We start from the raw sequence: 20,090 nt of genomic DNA, 5'->3' as shown, positions 1-20,090 counted from the left end.
TTTAACTTTAAAACTACAGCTTTATGCAATTTTAACTTTTTAATACAACTAAAGCTGTAGTTATGACTTACATTAACAATCAAACTTTTTTTTTTAAATCCTCACCCGAGGACATTTTTTCCATTTTTTTGTTCAGGGAGAGTGGGAGGGAGAGAGAGGAAGAGAGAGAGAGAGAGAAACATCGATGTGAAAGGGACACATCGAGTGGCTGCCACCCGCACGACCAACCAGGGCCGGGGACAAACTGCAACCAAGGTATATGCCCTCAGCGGGAACCAAACCTGGATCCCTCTGGACCGCAGGCTGATGCTCCAACCACTGAGCCAAACTGGCCAGGGCGTTCTCTTCCTTTTAAGTAGTCTTAATGTCTTGAAGGCAGGTGGGCAACCTACTTCTTACAAATACTGAGATTTGACACGCGTCACTTCCTGTTGCTCTCTTCCTGAAGCAGGCTTCTATATTCTCTAGTTAGACACTTCTGTAAACATACATCACTTCCACAGGATCGAAAGCATTTTTATTCACTCTTATTAAAGAAGTATAACACTAAGGACCAAAGTTTTTGAAGCTTAATGTTCCATCTAAATTTTAAAATTCTGACTAATTCCACTTAAAATTAAAAGGGTCTTGCAAAATATTTCAATTGGAGGTTTTAAAGAAAATTAGAGCATTTACTAAAGCAACCCTCCTCAAGGAATAAAATGCCCAGCACTACTGCTTTGAGGAAGGGCTTCATCCATACGACATCCTACAGAGAGTTCAATCCCATGGCTCTTTTGGTTTTATAAATAAGCACTATTTCCTCTGACATTACCTATCAACAGTAAACAGGTCTTCTGCTTACTAGGCTGCATGACCTGATTTACTTCAGGCCAGAGAGAATCCTTCACAATTGGGTCAAGCACACATACACTGCTGCCTTCTACGCCATTTAGTAGCAAATATAATAATAATAACAACTCCAATATTAAGTTTAAAACAAAGTTTAAAAACTGAGCATAAGTAAGTACCAATTAACTCAAATGAATATTGAATTACTAGAAGCCCACAAGATAAAATTATTTGGTATCTTTCGAACACATTACTGTTAGTTCATCCTTAGTGAAATAATCTAAAGACAAAAAGAACTGGGAAGAAATCTTTAGTTGTTGTTCATAGTAATATGTGTACTACAACTTTAAAAGTAATGTGTGCTGTAGGATAAAAAAAGTAAGCTTAATACAAAATTCTAGAATGTTAAATTTGAAATCAAACTGTCATTATGAACTAGTAGTTTATTTTTCAACACACTTCATAGCTCTGCCCAATAAGAGCCTCGAAGCAACGAGTGCCCCAGTGCGCAGACCCTGTTCCTAAGCACTGATCACGCACACAGAAGCAAGGACCCTTGGGTAAATGGATGAGTCCTCGATTGAAACACGTCAAGTACAAGACGAGTGGGTGATCTTTTGTGCAGGAAGCAAGGGAAGTGCTCCACGATGATGGGTTAGGTCACAAATGCACAAAAGACAGCTTGAACTGGTTCACACTGGCCAAGTCTATTGTAAATACATCTACTAAGAGAGAAGTATTGAGGACAGTCATCAAGGGCATAGGGGGAAGGAGGAGAACTCCTCTTTACGGAATTCCAGTTATTCAATGTGGAAGAAACAGCGATTAGAAAACTCCATTCTGCAACTGGATGCAGGCAACAAACAACAATGGATACTAACACGACCAGGTAAAATATTGGGGAACAGGATATTCACATGGTGCAAAATCAGTACCTGGGACCTTACTAATTACATGGTAAAAGAAAAAATGTACTTTTATTTTGGAGAAAGCTAGTGATCACAACTTTCACTAGGTGGTCAAGCAATATTAAAAGTAGAATAACCACCCTGGTCAGTTTTGCTAAGTGGTTAGAGCATCGGTTCTTGGGGTCAATTCCTGGTCATGGGCATGTATCTACGTTGCAGGTTTGATTCCCAGCCCCAGTCGGACTCGTGCAGGAGGCAACCAATTGATGTGTCTCTCTCCCATCGATGTTTCTCTCTCTCTCCTCTCTCTCTTTCTCCCTCCCTCCCTTCCTCTCTCTAAAAATCAATGGAAAAATATCTTGGGGTGAGGATTAACAACACAACAACAACAAAAAATAGAATAACCGTGTATTATGTAGCTTCTGATGTGAAGCAGCATACAACAGCACTCTGAAGTATTCTTGCCAAAATATGTTTAACCTGAACCTAATCAAACTTATCAGACTTAATTTTCAGTATTCCACGACATACATTAATATAGTGTTGTGAAAGCTATTATAACATCATCAGGAAATAAACACATAAAGGCTGAATATGAAACATTCTACAAGTCAAATATCCTGGGCTCTTAAAAAGAAATCATTTCCATGAGAAATCTTTTTAAAATGAGAAGAGTGTTATAATAATATCATCAGTTAGGTATGAGACTGTCCTCTTTCTTAAGAAAAGTATATTGCCCTGGCCGGTTTGGCTCAGGGGTTAGAGTGTCAGTGCACGGACCAGAGAGTCCTGGGTTCGGTTCCTGCTAAGGACACGTATCTCGGTTGCAGTTTGTCCCCGGTCCTGGTTGGGGCCATGTGGGTGGCAAGCACTTGGTGTGTCTGTCTCGCATCGATGTTTCTCTATCTCTCTTCCTCCTCTCTCTCTCCCGCTCTATCTGAAGATAAATGCAAAAATGTCCTCAGGTGAAAATTAAAAAAAAAAAAAAAAAAAAAGTATATTATCCACAACTCACTTCCAAATTAAACAGAAAAAAAGATATGTGTGTGTGTGCGTGTATGTGTGTGTGTGTGTGTGTGTGTATATATGTGGGGCGTGTGTGCAATCACGACAAAATGTCAGCTGGAAACCAGTCTGGGCAGAGGAACAGGGGCACTCACTGTGTTGTTCGTTTACATTTTCTATAGATTTCAACTTTTTCACAATAAAAGGTTGAGAGTGAGGAAAATAAAGTACAATGCTGTAAATCAGTACTTCTAGGGATCCACAAAACTTTCAGGGTGTCCACAAAGCCCAAACCATTTTCACAATAATGATGTCATTTGCCTTCTCACAGTGCTGACTGACATCCGCACAGACAGCACGAAGGCAGTGGTGGCTGAAGCCGGCGTCGCATCGCCAGGACTCTGAAGTGCACCAGGAGCCACAGTCTTCACTGCCACACACCTCAGTTAAAGAGTAAAGTGCAGCTCGGTTGGTGTGGCTCACTGGATTGAGCGCCATCCCATGGACTGAGAGGTCCCGGTTCGCTTCCCGGTCGGGACTCATGCCTAGGATGTGGGCCCAATCCCCAGTAGGGGGCGTGCAGGAGGCAGATGATCGGTGTTTGTCTCTCACATCAATGTTTCTCTCTCTCCCCCTTCCTCCCTTTCTAAAAAAAAAAAAAAAATCAGTAAAAACATTTAAAATAAAACTCTAGTTTCACATTAGAAAAAGCCTTTGATGGATTAAAAAGTATGAATTGTATCATATCACAACCCTTGAACGCACTAATACTCTGTGTGACAACACAAGTATGCATGGAGCACCCCTGCTGTGTACCAGGCAGGTGGCTGCACTGTAAGAGCATCACCGCCGGAGTGGGGGGCTGAGCCCGCAACTCGTTCTCTGGCCCCAGTCCTCACTGGACCCTGACACACCACGCTTCACAGACTTGAGTCTTAGGCAGCGCGGGCCTCTTGCTGTCAGACATTTTCATTGAGGTAATTTATACCAATGAATAACTTTCAACTTTTAAGCAAAAACAAAAATTCTGGAGAACTTTTATCTACCACTGTGAACTTGATAGCTCTCCAATACTTACAGGCTTTTCTGATGAGTTTAGAAGTGATATTAATTAGATTTTTTGATACTGTGAGCTCATTTGAAAGATTTACATGAATCAGTAAATCAGTTCATTTACATGAACCCTCCATTGATTTTGAGAGAGAGTGGAGGGAGAAACACTGATGTAAGAGAGCCTTATCGACCTCCCACACAACCCTGACCAGGGCCAGGCCTCAAACATGCAACCCAGGTATGTGCCCTTGACTGGGAATCAAACCTAAGACCCTTTGGTCCAAGAGCCAGTGCTCTAACCACTTAGCAACTGGCCAGGGCTCTTTGTCTTTTTTTATTTTTTTGCTTTTAGAGAGAGAAAGGAATGGGGACAGAGAGGGAAGAAAGGGAGAGGGAGACAGAAAGGGGAAGGGGTGAGGGAGAAGGAGGGAGGGGGAGAGAGAGAACACTGATTTGTTGTTCCACTTATTTATGCATTCACTGGTTGATTCTTGTATGTACCCTGATCTGGGATAAAACCCAAAGCCTCGACGTATCCAGACGATGCGCTAACCTACTGAGCTACCCAGCTAAGGCCTATTAAGCCAAACTTTAAAGAAAGTTGCAAAAAATGTAAAACAATGCTATTCTACTCACTGTATTTTTTTTTTTTTTGGTACATGCCCCTAGCGGGAACCGAACCCAGGACTCTCTGGTCCGCAGGTTAACGCTCCAACCGCTGAGCCAAACCGGCCAGGGCCTACTCACTGTATTTTTAAGAAAATTTTTTCATAATGTCCTGGCTGGTAAGCCTCAGTGGTTAGAGCACTGGCCCAAAGACTGAAGGGTCAGGGCTTCGATTCTCAGGCAAAGGCAGGTAGCTGGGTTGCAGGTTCGATTCCTGGCCCTGGTAGCAGTCATGAGGGAGGCAACCAATCAATGTCTCCCTTACATTGATGTTTTGTGCGCGTGCTCTTCTCTCTCTCTCTCCCCCACCCCCTCCCTTCTACACTATCTTAAAAAAAAAAGTCATTGGAAAATTATCCTCGCATAAAGATTAACCATGAAAAAAAAATTATGTTAACATATATCGGTTTTTAACTATTTACTTTTAATTTTTTTTTATTTTAGAAAGAAGGGGGGGCTAAGAGAAACACTGACATGAGAAAGAAATTTCAATCGGTTACCTCCAACACACACCCCGACCAGGGATCAAACGCACAACCTGGGCATATGCCCTGACCAACACACACCCTGACCAGGAATCAAAAACCTATGACCTTTCAGAGCACAAGATAGTGCTCAACCAGCTGAGCCGCACCAGCCAGAGCACCTCACTGTCATTCTAATGTGAAACACTAACAAGTATTTTTTAAATGTTTTCACTTCTCTGTTTTTTAATAAAATAATTTTCTTTATTGATTTTATATCCTCACCCAAGGACATTTTCCACTTTTTGTTCAGAGAGAGTGGGAGGGAGAAAGAGGAAGAGAGAGAAATATCAACGTGAATGGGACACATCAAGTGGCTGCCACCCGCACGACCAACCGGGACCGGGGACAAACCACAACCAAGGTACGTGCCCTTAGCGGGAACCGAACCCGGGTCTCTCTGGACCTCAGGCCGACGCTCTAACCGCTGAGTCAAACCGGCCAGGGCTTCTTTATTGATTTTAGAGAAAGAAGCGAGAGGGAGAGAACATAGAACTGGCTGCCTCCTGCATGCCCCCCACTAGGGACTGGGTCCACAACCTGGGCATGTGTCCTGACCAGGAATCAAACTGGCGACCTCTTGGTGCAGGGTCAACGCTCAACCACTGAGCCACACCGGCTGGGTTCATTTCTCTAATTTGATAAATATTGATATAATATATAATCAAAAGCTCTTGGGATTCTCAATAACTTTTTTAAGATTGTAAAGTGGCCCTGGCCGGTTTGGCTCAGCGGTTAGAGCGTCGGATCAAAGAGTTGCGGGTTTGATTTCCATCAAGGGCACATACCTTGGTTGCAGCCCTGGTTGGGGCTCATGCAAGAGGCAACCAATTGATGTGTCTCTCTTACACTGATGTGTCTTTCTTACATTGATGTTTCTCTCTCTGCCTCTCCCTCTTCCTCTCCCTCCTTCACACTCTGAAGAAAAATGGAAAAATATCCTTGGGTGAGGATTTAATGAAAACGACTGTAAAGTGGTTAAAATGATTTAACTATTGCTCTGGAAATCAATACATGTCATACACAATTTTCAATAAACCAAAAACTTCACTGAAGCATTAATGACTCCAATCTTGACAGCACACTGCCCTGGCTCCCGGCCCCCGAGCCAGTTAGTTCTGCCAAAATGAGCATTAAATACTCTTTCGACCTCGTGGGGCTCGGCACCTGAGGGGGCAGGAATACAGCACAATTACTTCGACAAGATTCCCAATCGGCTCTTTACAGAGGTAAGAGAAGAAAAATAAAATGAAGCCATAAAAAAGATACACTCATTCTTCAGTTGTTTAAAATTGGCTCAATTGACAAAAGGTTTAACAACTTCTCATTTTCAATAACAAATATATTAACACTGTACAAATATATTAAGCTACTTAAGTGAGGAAAATTTTAATAAAAAAGTAAAGTCAAGGAAATTATTCTCAATACCTATGCTGAAATGTTAGAATGACTTACATAATACATTAAGAACGAAGTTGGACCCTTAACTTACCACCATATACAAAAATTAACTCCAAATGAATCAGACTTAAATGTAAGGTTTAAAACTATAAAACCCTTAGAAAAAAACGGTTGAAAAGCTACATGATTCAATTTGGTAATGATTTCTTTTTTTTTTTTTTTAAATCCTCACCTAAGGATATTTCTCCATTTAACTTCAGATAGAGTAGGAGGAAGGGGGGGAGAGGGAGAGAGAGAAACATTGATGTGAGAGAGACACATGGACTGGTTGCCTCCATACAACCCCAACCATGGCTGGGGATGAACTGCAGCTGAGATATGCACCCTTGACCAGAACTGAACCCGTGACAATTTGGTCCGCAGGCTGACGCTCTGACCGCTGAGCCACACTAGCCAGGGCAGTATGACACCAGAAGCACAGGTAACAGAAGAAAAAATAAATTGGAGTTCACTGAAATTAAAGCTTGTGTGTACTAAAGCACACTGCCAAGTGAGTAAAGAGACAAGTCACAGAATGGGGGAATCTATGTGCAAATTATACAGCTAATAAGGGATTAGTATCAAGAATATATAAAGAACTCCTGTAAATCAACAACAAAAATACTCAATTAAAAAATGAGCAAAGTACATGAACAGACATTTCTCCAAAACAGATATACAAATGGCCAATAAGTACATGAAAAGATGTTCAACATCACTAGTTAGGAAAATGCAAATCATACCACAATGAGATACCATATTACAGCCATTTGAATGGCTATTACCAAAAAAACTCAGAAAATATGAGTTGGTGAGGATGTAAAGAAAGTAGGACCTGCGTGCAGTGCTGGAAGGAGCATAAAACGGCACAGCCAAGGTGGAAAACAGCTGGGCAGCTAACAAAGACCTACCTACCAGACAGAGCCACAATTCTACTCCTAGGTAAAGCAGGGACTCAGACAGCCAAAAGTGAGAACAACCCAAGTGTCCACCAAGAGATGAATGGATACAATGGAATATTATTCAGCCATAAAAAGAAGTGAAATTCTGATATAGGCTACAACATGGAAGGACCTTGACAAGATTATACTTAGTGAAATAACCCCCTTACATGAGGTACCTACAGTAGGCAAGTTCATAGAACAGAAAGTAGAATAGTGCTCACCAGGACTGGGAGGGAGTCAAGGGGCAGTCATATGAGTTGCTGTTTAATGGATACAGAGTTTTTGTTGGAGATGATTAAAATGTTTTGGGTATAGATAACTGTGATGGTTACACAGCATTGTGAATATATTTAATGTCACTAAATTATATATTTCCATATAATATTATATTTTAGCACACTATGAAAAAATGGTTACGTTTTTGAAAAATGACTTACATTTATTCTCTGCAAGAAAATTTACTTGCCATGTTTGTAATTTTCAAATTAAAAAATTAACGCGTTGAGCCCCAATGGAAATAAAGAATGTAAGCACTGGCGATGCTACACTTACTCGCTTGGGGCCACTGAAGATCTTCCTGGTGTTTTCCTTCGATTTATCTCCTGGTTTATTTGTGGGTTTCTTCACACTTTCAGGCACACCAGGCAAGTCCTCTGTAAAATCCAAGTTTTCTGAAATGGAATAAAACTAGCTAGCTTTTTAATATTTCAAATTATCTACCAAACAACCTACGAACATGTGGTGGGAGGGGCATACTGTGGGGAAAGAGGGGAAAGAGCAGAAGAATAAAAGCCCCACAGCTGGTAACACTCCCAGCAATGCTGCGTCACTCTCCCCTTCTCACCCCCTCGCCCCACTCCCAACCCCACTGAGAAAAAAATCAGAAACCTAGTTGCTCCAGTTTTATTTTGTATAAATGGTAAAATGCATTATTTTACAAAATAACTGCTGGACATCTACGAACACTGACATTGTATGGTCTAGTTAAACACACACATTACGTGGTATCTATGTTTAACATTTTCCTAGAATTTAAGGACACAGTCATGTCGGCCTTCAAAGCTGCCCATTTACATCTACAAAGATCACATTTATAAAAGAAAAATTTTTAAAGGATAGCTATCTTTGGCAGAAGACACAAAATAATCTGATACAATGTAGTTCAATGATTTATGGGGCTTTTCACACAAAACCAAAGATCAGATTAATGCCCAAAGGGAAATGTTTATTTTCAAACTTAAAAAAGAATAGAAAAACAGGAAGACATTCTCTAGGCCAAAGTTTTAAAATGTTTGCTATTTTATAAATTATAAGAACACTCAAATTCCAACTCAAATGGTCTCTAACATTTTTATTTGGTATCAAATTTAAGTTTCTGGACAGAACCCTACATTTTTCACATTTTAAATTTTTAAAAATTACATTAACCCAAGATGTAAATTTCAGCCACAAATTTCCAAATGCAGATTAAGATCATCTGCTAACAAGGCCAGCGGAGCGAAGGCACCTGCAGCAGGGCAGGGCTCAGGGCTCAGTGCCCCTCCCCCGGAGAGCAAGCCTGTCGCCCAGTGAGGTCTGCGGTGACCAGCAAGGTGCCTGCAAACTGCAGTTCTCCAGAAGAGTCACGACAACGTTAATAATTCTGAACATGTTATTTTATTTATTCTTTTTGCAGTGGGGGAGTCAGGGGTGACTCCTTACAGGATACTCCTGCATAATTCTAGTCTTGAAGAGTGAATTCTGACCTAGCAAAGTGAAATGGCGGGTGGTCTCAAGCCTGCGTGCGCTCTGTGGGAAACCCTAGGTGGAAGAACGCCACTGGCATCCTCATTCTCCTCCTCTGCGACCAGCAGGGCAAAAGCGCTGTCTAACAGAAAAGCTGGATCTGGTCAGATACAAACAGACGCAGCCCCTCCCCAGAGGCTTTCCCGCCCGTCCACACTCAGCAGCCAGCCCGCGTCACAAAGCCTGTGTGAGGTCGTGACTCCACTACAGCAAAGCTAACCTACTTCTTCTGTTTGTCGTCCACTTGAGGACCTCTAGTCTACTGGTCCTACTATCTTAAGAGACAAAGTTTCACCATTAAGAATGAATAAAAACTATCACTTTTCAATTTTATTAAGTCAGTTCAAGAGGATACTCTAAAAATAGTTTTTAAATTTTTTTTTTAATCCTCACCCAAGGACATTTTTGCATTTATCTTCAGATAGAGCAGGAGGAAGAGGGGGGAGGAAGAGAGAGAGAGAGAAACATTGATATGAGAGAGACACATCGACTGGTTGTCACCCACAACCCCAACCAGGGCCGGGGACAAACTGCAACAGATGTATGTGCCCTTAGCAGGAATCGAACCCGGGACTCTCTGGTCCACAGGCTGACGTTCTAATCATTGAGCCAAACCAGCCAGGGCTAAAAATTGTTTTGAATGAATTGTTTTCATTACTGATTTCAAAGGGAGAGAAAGGGAGAGGAAGAGAAACATCTATGTGAAAGGCAACATCCACGGGATGCCTCCTGCACGCCCCGACTGGGAATCCCACCAGAGACCTGTCTGTACACAGGAGGATGCTCAACCAACTGAACCACACCAGACAGGCCTGAGAGGATAATTGTTAAGATTAAGATTTAATCTTAACTTTAAACTTAAGATTTCTTGAGAATGATTTTAACATTAGTTGATTAGTTTTGAGCCGAATGCAAAGGCTCTTTATCAATTTTAATTTTCTAATATTTCCCTCATTGCAACTATTAACTCTCAGTGTGGTTTTAAATGTCTAAAATCTATCCTTACATCTCCACTGGATTTGAATTTTCAAAACTGAAACATCAAGGTGCTTGCTAATTCTGAATACACACACTCTCTCTTTAAAAATTCTCAAGTGCTAATGGTAGAATTAAAAAGCAAATATGGCCCTGGCCAGTGTGGATCAGCTGGTTGGGCGTCATCCCATGCACTGAAAGGTTGTGGGTTCAATTGCCAGTCAAGGCACATGCCCAGGTTGCGGCCTCGATCTCTGGTAGGGGGCATGCAGGAGGCAGCTGACTGATGTTTCAATGTTTTGCTCTCAGAGATGTTTCTCTCTCTCTCTCTCTCCCTCTCCCTTCTTCTCTCTCTAAAAATCAATAAAAACATAAAAATAATAAAGGTTCCATGATCTGCAAACTGGCTCCTTACAATGTGGAACGTAAGTACTAAGATTTAAAATGTTGTACCTGTGGACAAGTTAATCTGTAATTCTAAACAGTACTTCTATTACAATTAAACAGAACAAGTTAAAATTGAGTATCTAGGAGAAAACTAAGTAGTGGCTGATTTAAGCCTGACAAACATCTATCACAGTATTTTTAAGTCTCACCTGCAGCATTAGCGCCAGACTGACTGTCCTGGGAATCATCGTTGCCTTCTGGAGCAGGGTGCGAGGAGGGGGATGGAGCTGTTTTAGTTCTTTGTTTGCTTGTCTTTCTTTCCACTTGACATTCATCATCTTCATCATCTTCACTTTCACTGAGATCATCAAAGCCAAAATACTTAATTTTGTAATTGGAACTCCCAGAACCTCCTTCATCACCTCCTGTCTCATCATGATCTTCAAAGCCAAAAAATTCAAGTTTAACATCCTTTTTGGATTTAGTATTACTAGGTCGAAATCTAGTAGTGGTCTTAGAAGTTGCAATGTCTGCCTTTTTCCTTAGACGGCCAGCTTCCCCCAGATCGGCAGGCGCCGACGCAGTGAACTCGTCCATGCTGCGTTCCATAGTATCCTGTATGGTAACGTTGCAGACTGACAAGCAGGATGGATGTAAAACAGTGTAATCTCTAGTCCGTCCAACTGTCCCTCTAAAACTGGTCCCACAACTCACACTGCCTTTCTTCGCCTGATTCAGGCCATCTTTACTCGACTCGCTGTTTGCTTTGGCTAAGGCCTGACTGGTGCCGTCTAATAGCTTATCAAAATTCGATGTTCCTTGGGAGGATTTTGTTTTATTGACCCTACAGTACGTCCTACAGTTGCTTGGCCTAAGAACGCTTTGCATGATGTCTTCTTCCTCAATGGCTTCATTTAGATTTTCCAACCGATTTTTTAAATCCTCTTCCTTCATCTCCAAAAGAGGATCACTATCCAAATTTAAGATACAATCTTCTGATCTGACATCTTCGAAATCAGTATCCCATTCATACAAACCAGTTCTCACAGACCCTCTGATCAGAGGTGTTTCTGGCGGAGACTCTGGCCCTTTCCCCAGCTGGGAGTTCCCAGCGTCGTTTGTTTCCTTGGGGTCATCACCTTTGTACCCAGAAGCCACCACAGTATCTGCATTGGGTTTCTTAGTACTGTCTTCAGCATTTTTGTAAATATGTTGACTATTTTCATATTCATCATTAAAATTCTCCACTTTATCTAGAAAAATTAAATCAAAAGATTAAAAGCAAGTGATATCAAAGTAAAAGTTAACAAGTAACAAGTATATAGGGCTAATTAATAGCACAGGCTCAATTAATCTTGAAATGATTGCAATAATTTTAAATTGTGACATTAATGTTTACATATTTGACATCTCTCCTTACACATTGAATATATATATATATATATATATATATATATATATATATATATAGCTCTCAAGTCTTCTGGTGACTTCTCTCTAGGCATCCAAGTCCCTTAAAATTGTTATCCTAAATTCAAGAGATTTCAGTAGTGCTAAGCTACTGGATTCATTCAAAACGACACACAAATGATTCAACCAAACCTCAGAGGTATAAAAGAGGCTTAAATTAAAATGCATTCAGTAGAATAAAAACAGTATAGCACAAAAAACGAAACATCCCAGTGTACCTGTATTTCTCTGGGGCAGGACTGCCCACCAGGCATGCCAGCTCTGTCTACAAACTACCCGAGGATCAGGTTTCTTTAGCTATTTCTGCTTTCCATTCTCTCTTCAAATCTTAAAAGTCATAAGACTTCAATAAAAAAAATGTTTTTTTAAACAGTGGCTCTGATGTTTAAGTGGCTACAGTGGCCATTTATGCATATCAGCAGGAGTAAATCTTAAACTGCCTATTCAGTTTGTACTTGAGGAATTCACTTTTGTTGTCTTTTATGTTTATCAGAGACTTTCTTTTTAATCCTCAGGCGAGGACATTTTTCCATTTTTGTTCAGATAGAGTGGGAGGAAGAGAGAGAGAAACATCAATGTGAGAAAGATACATTGACTGGTTGCCTCCTGTGCAACCCCAACCAGGGCCGGGGACAAACCACAACTGAGGTACGTGCCCTTGACTGGAATCGAACCCGTCACTCATTGGTCCGCGGGCCGACACTCTACTGTGGAGCCAAACCGGCCAGGGCCACTAGAGACATTTTAGTTAAACTTTCTAAATGAGAGATGGAAATATGATTCAAACTGTTACCATGGTTAATTCTCCCAGCACTTATTGGTAGAAAAACACTGGCAACGTCCGGCCACTATGGCTTACTGGTTGAGCACTGATCCGGCACCAAGAGGCTGCTGGTTTGATTCCTGGTCAGGGCACATGCCCCGGTTGTGGGCCCTATCCCCAGTGGGGGGCATGCACGAGATGGCCAATCAATGTTCTCTCTCATCGATGTTTCTATCTCTCTCTCCCTCTCCCTTCCTCCCTCTCTAAAATCAATAAACAAAAAGAAAAACACTGGCAAATATCTATGCCAAAAAGTAAAATTAAAAACAAGCAAACAAGAAAATACACTTACATTTGTTAATGCTACCCAATGGGTTTAAATTTCATTTAACTTGTTACGATTTGTACTTACTTACCTTTAGAAGACATCTAATTTATGTTTGTTTTTTGTTTTTGTTTTATCCTCACCTGAGGACATTTTCCAAAGTGGGAGGGAGAGAGAGGAAGAGAGAGAGAGGGAAACATCGATGTCAAAGGGACACATCGAGTGGCTGCCACCCGCATGACCAACCAGGGCCGGGGACAAACTGCAACCGAGGTACATGCCCTTAGCGGGAACCGAACCCGGGTCTCTCCGGACCGCAGGCGGACGCTCCAACCGCTGAGCCAAACCGGCCAGGGCAGAAGACATCTAATTTAAAGGTGTATCTGTTTTATTCTTAGATATTTCCCAGCTGAAGGTAAGGAACTCTAGTTTTCATAATCTCAGAAGTATCAATCACTAAGCATACAGTACTGAAAACCAAAAATTAAAAGCTGGTCTAAAAATCAAACCTGAAGAAATACCGCCACTGCTTTTGTAACCAGTGGACAGAGCACTGGCAGCTGAGTCTGGACACTAGTGCTGCCCTGGTTAGACTGGTTCTTGGGAGCGCAGGCAAGACCCCTGACCAGGGGAGTTTCCTCGGGCTTCAATTCCTCACCGTTCAGAAAGGGAGCCATGACCCAGGCTACTCTACATGGTTACTGAAGGAATATGTATAAACAAATGCCTAGCGAAATGCTATGTATTTAGCCACACAAAGGTCTATGAGATATCACTGAATATCACACCACATCATATTTATAACTAAATAGCATCCCATTGTCTTAATGTCACAAAATTTATTTAGGTTGCTTCTGACTGATTTATGTTATAAACACCTTCTGACTCAAAAAGTTTAAGTGAACAATAAACTTTATTATCTGTGTTTTTAAAAATTACTACTCCAAGCTTTACTTATTACTCCCATTTCCCCTAAAAATCAGAAAGAATGCATATTATGTTTTAACAATAATTATTCTCACAACTAGGCTGCCTTTCATATAAGTATTGTCAGCTTATCTCATGAATTTGTTTTAAGTGCAAAGAGTAATAATAAAGAGCCCTATAGAAACAAAAGTTACATCTAAAAGAGATATACTTAAGTTATATTAGTAAGTATAATCTATTCATGTATTCAATTATACAGCATAAACCGTACAGATGAAGTATTAAAGCACATTACATATTTTAACCTTCTGAATACATTACATAGATAAAAGCCAATTTAATCAACAAAAAGTTCTGCGTAGGAAAAGCTGCCCAAGTTCCCACAAGAGCACCCCAACATGCACAGTGAGCTTGCTGCAGCCCTCTTGGCCAGCCCGCATCCACAGCGGTGCCCTCGGAAGAGGGCCAGGCTCTGTCGCCGGAAATGCGACAGCAGCTACTTCCGCTGCGCTCCTCCCTCCAACAGCCCAGCTTGTTGGACACACCCTCTTAGCATCTCAAAACATCAAGTATATAAGGAGAAAAAAAGGTAAATAAAGATGACTTCTAAAAAGAGAGGTTGAACATTCCTCCTTTAAAATCTGAACTATACATAAACATATATGTGTATGTAATATATGTTTATATGTTACATGTTTATAAACAGAAATGCACTTCTAGCTACAATTACATTTTAGGAGTTAACTGGATGAATGCCAGCTCTGCCATTTACTGGCTAAAATGAGGTCTAAGTTCAGTTTCTTTACCTGAAAAAATGAACTAATAAAATATGTCTCAAGGGCAGGATGAACAGATAAAGGAACATAATAGAGCATCACACAAATGCAAATTATCATAGCTATTACCACTTTGCGATAATACAGAGTATGTTTTTAATAATCTATTAATAAGACTTTTTTTTTAGTAGAATCTAACCTATAAGTTCATCAATATTCCCTTATGTCCTGTGTCTATTAGCTTCACGCAAGAAATCCAAAACCACACTCTCAAGCTAGAGGGTAAAGGCTGGATGTGTAGAAAGTTCAGTGCAAGACTCAGCTAAGCACCATCTGCAATCAGATACTTGGTGCCTTTCAGTATCACTACATTTTAGCATCACTAGACAGTCGCTCAACAGTTAGACTGTTAGGTAACACGTAAGGAGAAAACTGACCTCAATGAAGATTACATGCATTTGGGAGTTCTGGACCGCACACTAAGCCAATAACTAGGTGTATAAATAATTGACAAGCCATATTACTTTTCTAGGCCCCATTCCGCTAATCTAAAAAACAGTGAGCAACCTCTAAAAGGTTAATTCACTGCCCATTATTCCCTTAAGGACTCTTAAGTTTGAAAGGAAAGAAGTAATTCCCCTAAAATAAAAATGCAAACATATCAGTACTTGCAATAATATGAGTGTATACATAGTTTTATTATTATTTTTTTAATTCTCACCCGAGGATATCTTTCCATTTATCTTCAGACAGAGTGGGAGGGAGGGAGAGAGAGAGAGAGAGAAAAACATCGACTGGCTGCCACCCACACGACCCTGACCAGGGCCAGGGATGAACTGCAAACGACCCTCTACTGCTGAGCCACACCGGCCAGGCTATACATAGTTTTATAAAGGAAATTAAACAGGTGAGATGATTTAAGCCTTCCATAGGTGAGGGAATTCTCTGAAGCATCTTAAAAGGTGGGAAAGAAAGTTTGATCAAAGATCTATGCATGCATTTCACCATTCTACAATTCCTGTGAAACTTGAAAAACTGTGCACACATTTTTCAGGGAGAGAGTATATCTATAGTTTTACCAAGTTTTCAAACCCTCTAAAATACATATTTTTTATTGGTTTAAAGGCCAAGAGAAGAAGGAAAATACATGCAGAAAACTAGTATATGTGGACTATGCAAATTCACATCTCTACAAAAAAGATGGGATCACTCAATGAAGGGTACTGAAGCCCTGCAATTTGGCTCAGCAGTTGGAGCATCAGCCTGTGGACTGCAGAGTCACGGGTTCGATTCCTGGTCAAGGGCACCGTACCACGGTTTGGGTTTCATCCCCAGCCCCAGTCAAAGTCATGTGGGAGACAACCAGTTGATGTGTCTCTGTTACTGATGTTTCTCTCTCCACCCCTCCTGTCCCACTCTACCTGAAACAATAATCAATGGGAAAATATCTTGGGGTGAGGATAAAAAAGGGGGGTACTGAAATATGCGGGGGGGAACCATTGGTTTCTACCTCAAAAACGAAAACATATTTCAGATGAATCAAAAACTTCAACATAAAAAATGAAACTAGAGCCCTGGCCGGTTTGGTTCAGCGGTTGGAGCGTCAGCCTGCGGTCTGGAGAGACCCGGGTTCGGTTCCCGCTAAGGGCACGTACCTCGGTTGCAGTTTGTCCCCGGCCCTGACTGGGTCGTGTGGGTGGCGACCACTCGATGTGTCCCTTTCGCATTGATGTTTCCCTCTCTCTCTCTCCCTCCGACTATATTTGAGCAAAATATCAAAAAATGTCCTCGGGTGAGGATTAAAAAAAAGAAACTAGATACATATAAAATAAAAGGGAATTTTTACAAAATTCATTACCCTGGAATGAGGAAGTTCTAAGACACAAAATCCATAATCCATATTAATTTATATAAAATCTAAACTCTCGCCTGGCGGGTGTGGCTCAGTGGTTGAGTGTTGACTCATGCACCAAGAGGTTGCGGGTTCGATTCCTGATCAGGGTACATGCCCAGGTTGTGGGCCAAATCCCCAGTGGGGGGGGGGGGCAAGCAGGAGGTGGCTAATCGATGTTCCTATCTCCCTCTCCCTTCCATTCTCTCTCTGAAATCAATAAAGGAAAATAAAGTCTAAAATTTCAGCATGGCAAAAAATGTGTCAAAAGAACAAAACATGAAAAATGTAATTGCAATTCATATCATTTTTAAAAGGTCAATTTCTTAATGTAAAAAGAGCTCCTGTACCCTGGCCGGTTTGGCTCAGCGGTTAGAGCATCGGCCTACGGTCCAGAGAGACATGGGTTCAGTTCCCGCTAAGGGCACGTACCTTGGTTGCGGCCCTGGTAGGTCATGCGGGTGGCAGCCACTCGATGTGTCCCTTTCCCTTTCATGTCAATGTTTCTCTCTCTCTCTCCCTCCCATTCCATCTGAGCAAAAAATGGAAAAATGTCCTCAGGTGAGGGAAAAAAAAACAGAGCTCCTGCTAATCCAGATGATTAGAGATCTGAATAGAAAGGAGAAAAGGTGAAGCTTTAAAAATACAGGAGTGTATCTCATGGCCTCAGGCAGGGAAGGATTTCTCAAACAAGTCACCTAAAGCATCAACTATAAAGGAAAAGACATTTATTTCATCAAAAGCAAATCCGTCCATTAAAGAAAAAAATAACAAAAACGCTACTAAAGAGAATAACCAGACAAACCAGAGTGGGGGTATTGAGACTCTGAAAAGAATGCCTACAATTCAATAGTAAAAAGATACCTCGGGACTTGACAAATCACTTGATAAGAAAGGTTATCCAATAAACATATAAAATATAAATATATTAAAAGGTGCTTAGTCCAACGGATGTGGTGTGGCTCAATGCACTGAGAGTCATCCCATGGACTGAGAGGTCCTGGTACGATTCCTGGTCAGGGCACACACCTGGGTTGTGGGCTCAATCCCCAGTGGGGGCCATGCAGGAGGCAGCCGACTCATGTTCCTCTCTCACACTGATGTATCTATCTCTCTCCCTTCCTCTCTCCAAAAAATGAATAAAAACATTTTATTTAAAAAAGGTGCTTATATGCATTATTAAAAAGATGCAAATTAAAATCATAATGAGATATCACTACACAAACACCAAAAGATCTAAACATTACACGTCCTAAGACCCAGAAATTCCATTTCAAAGTACTTACTGAAGAGAAACACAAGCACATATGTGCTCCACAAGAAGTATTAATCTGAACCATATAAAACTTCCATTCTTAGCCCTGGCTTTGGCTCAGCAATTAGAGCAGACTGAAGGGTTGAGAGTTCAATTCTTGGTCAAGGGCATGGCTGGGGGTGTATGGGAAGCAACCAATCAAATGTGTCTCTCTCCCATCAATGTTTCTCTCTATCTTTTTCTCCCTCCCTCCCTACCACTCTCTCTAAAAATCAATGGAAAAATATCCTCTGGTGAGGATTAACAACTTCCTTTTTTTTAAATACTCACTACAGAACATTCTTCCAGTTTTTGTTCAGATAGAGTGGGAAGGAGAGAGAGAAAGAGAGAAAGAGAGAAAGAGAGAGAGAGAGAGAGAGAGAGAGAGAGAGAAACATTGATGTGAAAGGGCCACATTGAGTGGCTGCCTCCTGCAGGGCCCAACCAGGGCCAGGAACAAACTGCAACGAAGGTAGGTGCCCCCTTAGCGGAAACCAAACCCAGGTCTCTCTGGACTGCAGGCCGACACTCTAACCGCTGAGCCAAATCCACCAGGGCCAATTTGTACTACTTTTTTTTTTTTTTTTAATCCTCACCCCAGAACATTTTTCCACTTTTTGTTCAGATAGAGCGGGAGGAAGAGAGAGAGAGAAACATCAATGTGAAGGGACACATCGAGTGGCTGCCACCCCCTCGGTTACAGGGCCGGGGACAAACTGCAACCAAGGTACGTGCCCTTAGCGGGAACCGAACCCAGGTCTCTCCGAACCGCAAGCCGACGCTCCAACCGCTGAGCCAAACCGGCCAGGGCCAATTTGTACTTCTTAATTCCTTTACCTTTTTCACCCATTCCCTCAACCCCACTCCCATCTGGCAACCAACAAAATGTTCTCTATATCTATGAGAATGTTTCTGTTCTGCTTGTTCATTTTGTTTGTAGATTCAGTTGTCAATAGATATGTATTCATTGCCATTTTGTTTGTTCATATTTTTTATCTTTTTCTTCAAGAAGACCCTTCAACATTTCATATAATAATGGTTTGGTGGTGATGAACTCCTTTAACTTTTCCTTGTCTGGGAAACTCTTTCTATGGCCATTGATTCTAAATGACAGTTTTGCAGGATGGAGTCATCTTGGTTGTATATTCTTGCTTTTCATCACTCCGAATATTTCTTGCCACTCCCTTCTGGCCTGCAAAGTTTCTTTTGAGAAATCAGCTGACAGTCTGATGGAAACTCCCTTGTAGGTTACAAACTGCTTTTCTCTTGCTGCTTTTAAGATTCTCTCTTTGTCTTGAACCTTTTGCATTTTGATGATGATGTGTCTTGGTATGGGCCTCTTGGGGTTCATCTTGTTTAGGACTCTCTGTGCTTCCTGGACTTGTATGTCTGTTTCCTTCACCAAGTTAGGGAAGTTTTCTGCCATTATTGTTTCAAATAGGTTTTCGATTTCTTGTTCTCTCTCTTCTCCTCTGGCACCCCTAAGATGTGAATGTTGGCATGCTTGAAGTTGTCCCAGAGGCTCCTTACACTATCCTCATTTTTTTGGATTATTTTTTCTTTTTGCTGTTCTGATTGGGTGGTTTTTGCTTCCTTATACTCCAAATTGATGGTTTGCTTCTTGGCTTCACCTACTCTACTATTGAATCTGTGTAAATTATTCTTTATTTCAGTTAGTGCCTCCTTCATTTCTGACTGTGCATCCTTCATTTCTGACTGGTCCTTTTTTATGTTCTTGAGGCCCTCACTAAGTTCACTGAGGTTCTCACTAAGTTCACTGAGCATCCTTATAAGCAGTATTTTGAACTCAGCCTCTGTTAGGTTGCTTATCTCCATTTCACTTCATTCTTTTCCTGGGGTTTTGTTCTGCTCTTTCATTTGGGACCTGTTTCTTTGTCTCCTCATTTTGGCTGCCTCCCTGTGTTTGTTTCTATGTATTACTTAACGAGCGGTATGGAGCTAGCTGAGACCAGATGCTGCTTGTTGGAAAGAATTTAGGAAAACCTGTTGCAGGATCCAAGACAGGCCAATCCTATGGTTAAGCAACTGGCAACAGCTTGGGTGGGCCTGAAAGTTGGGTGGGGTGAGGCCACCAGTGTGAGCCAGGTTGCTGGAGTCCCAGATAT

General features: G+C 41.3%; 1 protein-coding gene across 6 annotated transcripts in view; it reads right to left on the bottom strand.

The window, feature by feature from the left end:
- The window catches only part of WAPL (WAPL cohesin release factor), a 96,835-nt gene that overhangs the window by 49,421 nt on the left and 27,324 nt on the right, over positions 1-20,090 (bottom strand). For 5 of the 6 annotated variants that reach the window (XM_036266022.1, XM_036266024.1, XM_036266027.1 and 2 more), the window contains exons 3-4: positions 10,728-11,771; positions 7,924-8,042 (exon numbers count right to left, since the gene is read on the bottom strand). In XM_036266022.1, coding sequence (XP_036121915.1) covers positions 7,924-8,042; positions 10,728-11,771 — 1,163 coding nt within the window. The remainder of the gene's footprint in view (positions 1-7,923; positions 8,043-10,727; positions 11,772-20,090) is intronic. The other variant, XM_036266025.1, reaches the window with a different exon arrangement.

The sequence above is a fragment of the Molossus molossus genome, unplaced genomic scaffold (genome assembly GCF_014108415.1).
Source record: "Molossus molossus isolate mMolMol1 unplaced genomic scaffold, mMolMol1.p scaffold_m16_p_17, whole genome shotgun sequence".
Classification (NCBI taxonomy): Eukaryota; Metazoa; Chordata; class Mammalia; order Chiroptera; family Molossidae; genus Molossus; species Molossus molossus.
This window is presented reverse-complemented; position numbering and strand designations above follow the sequence as displayed.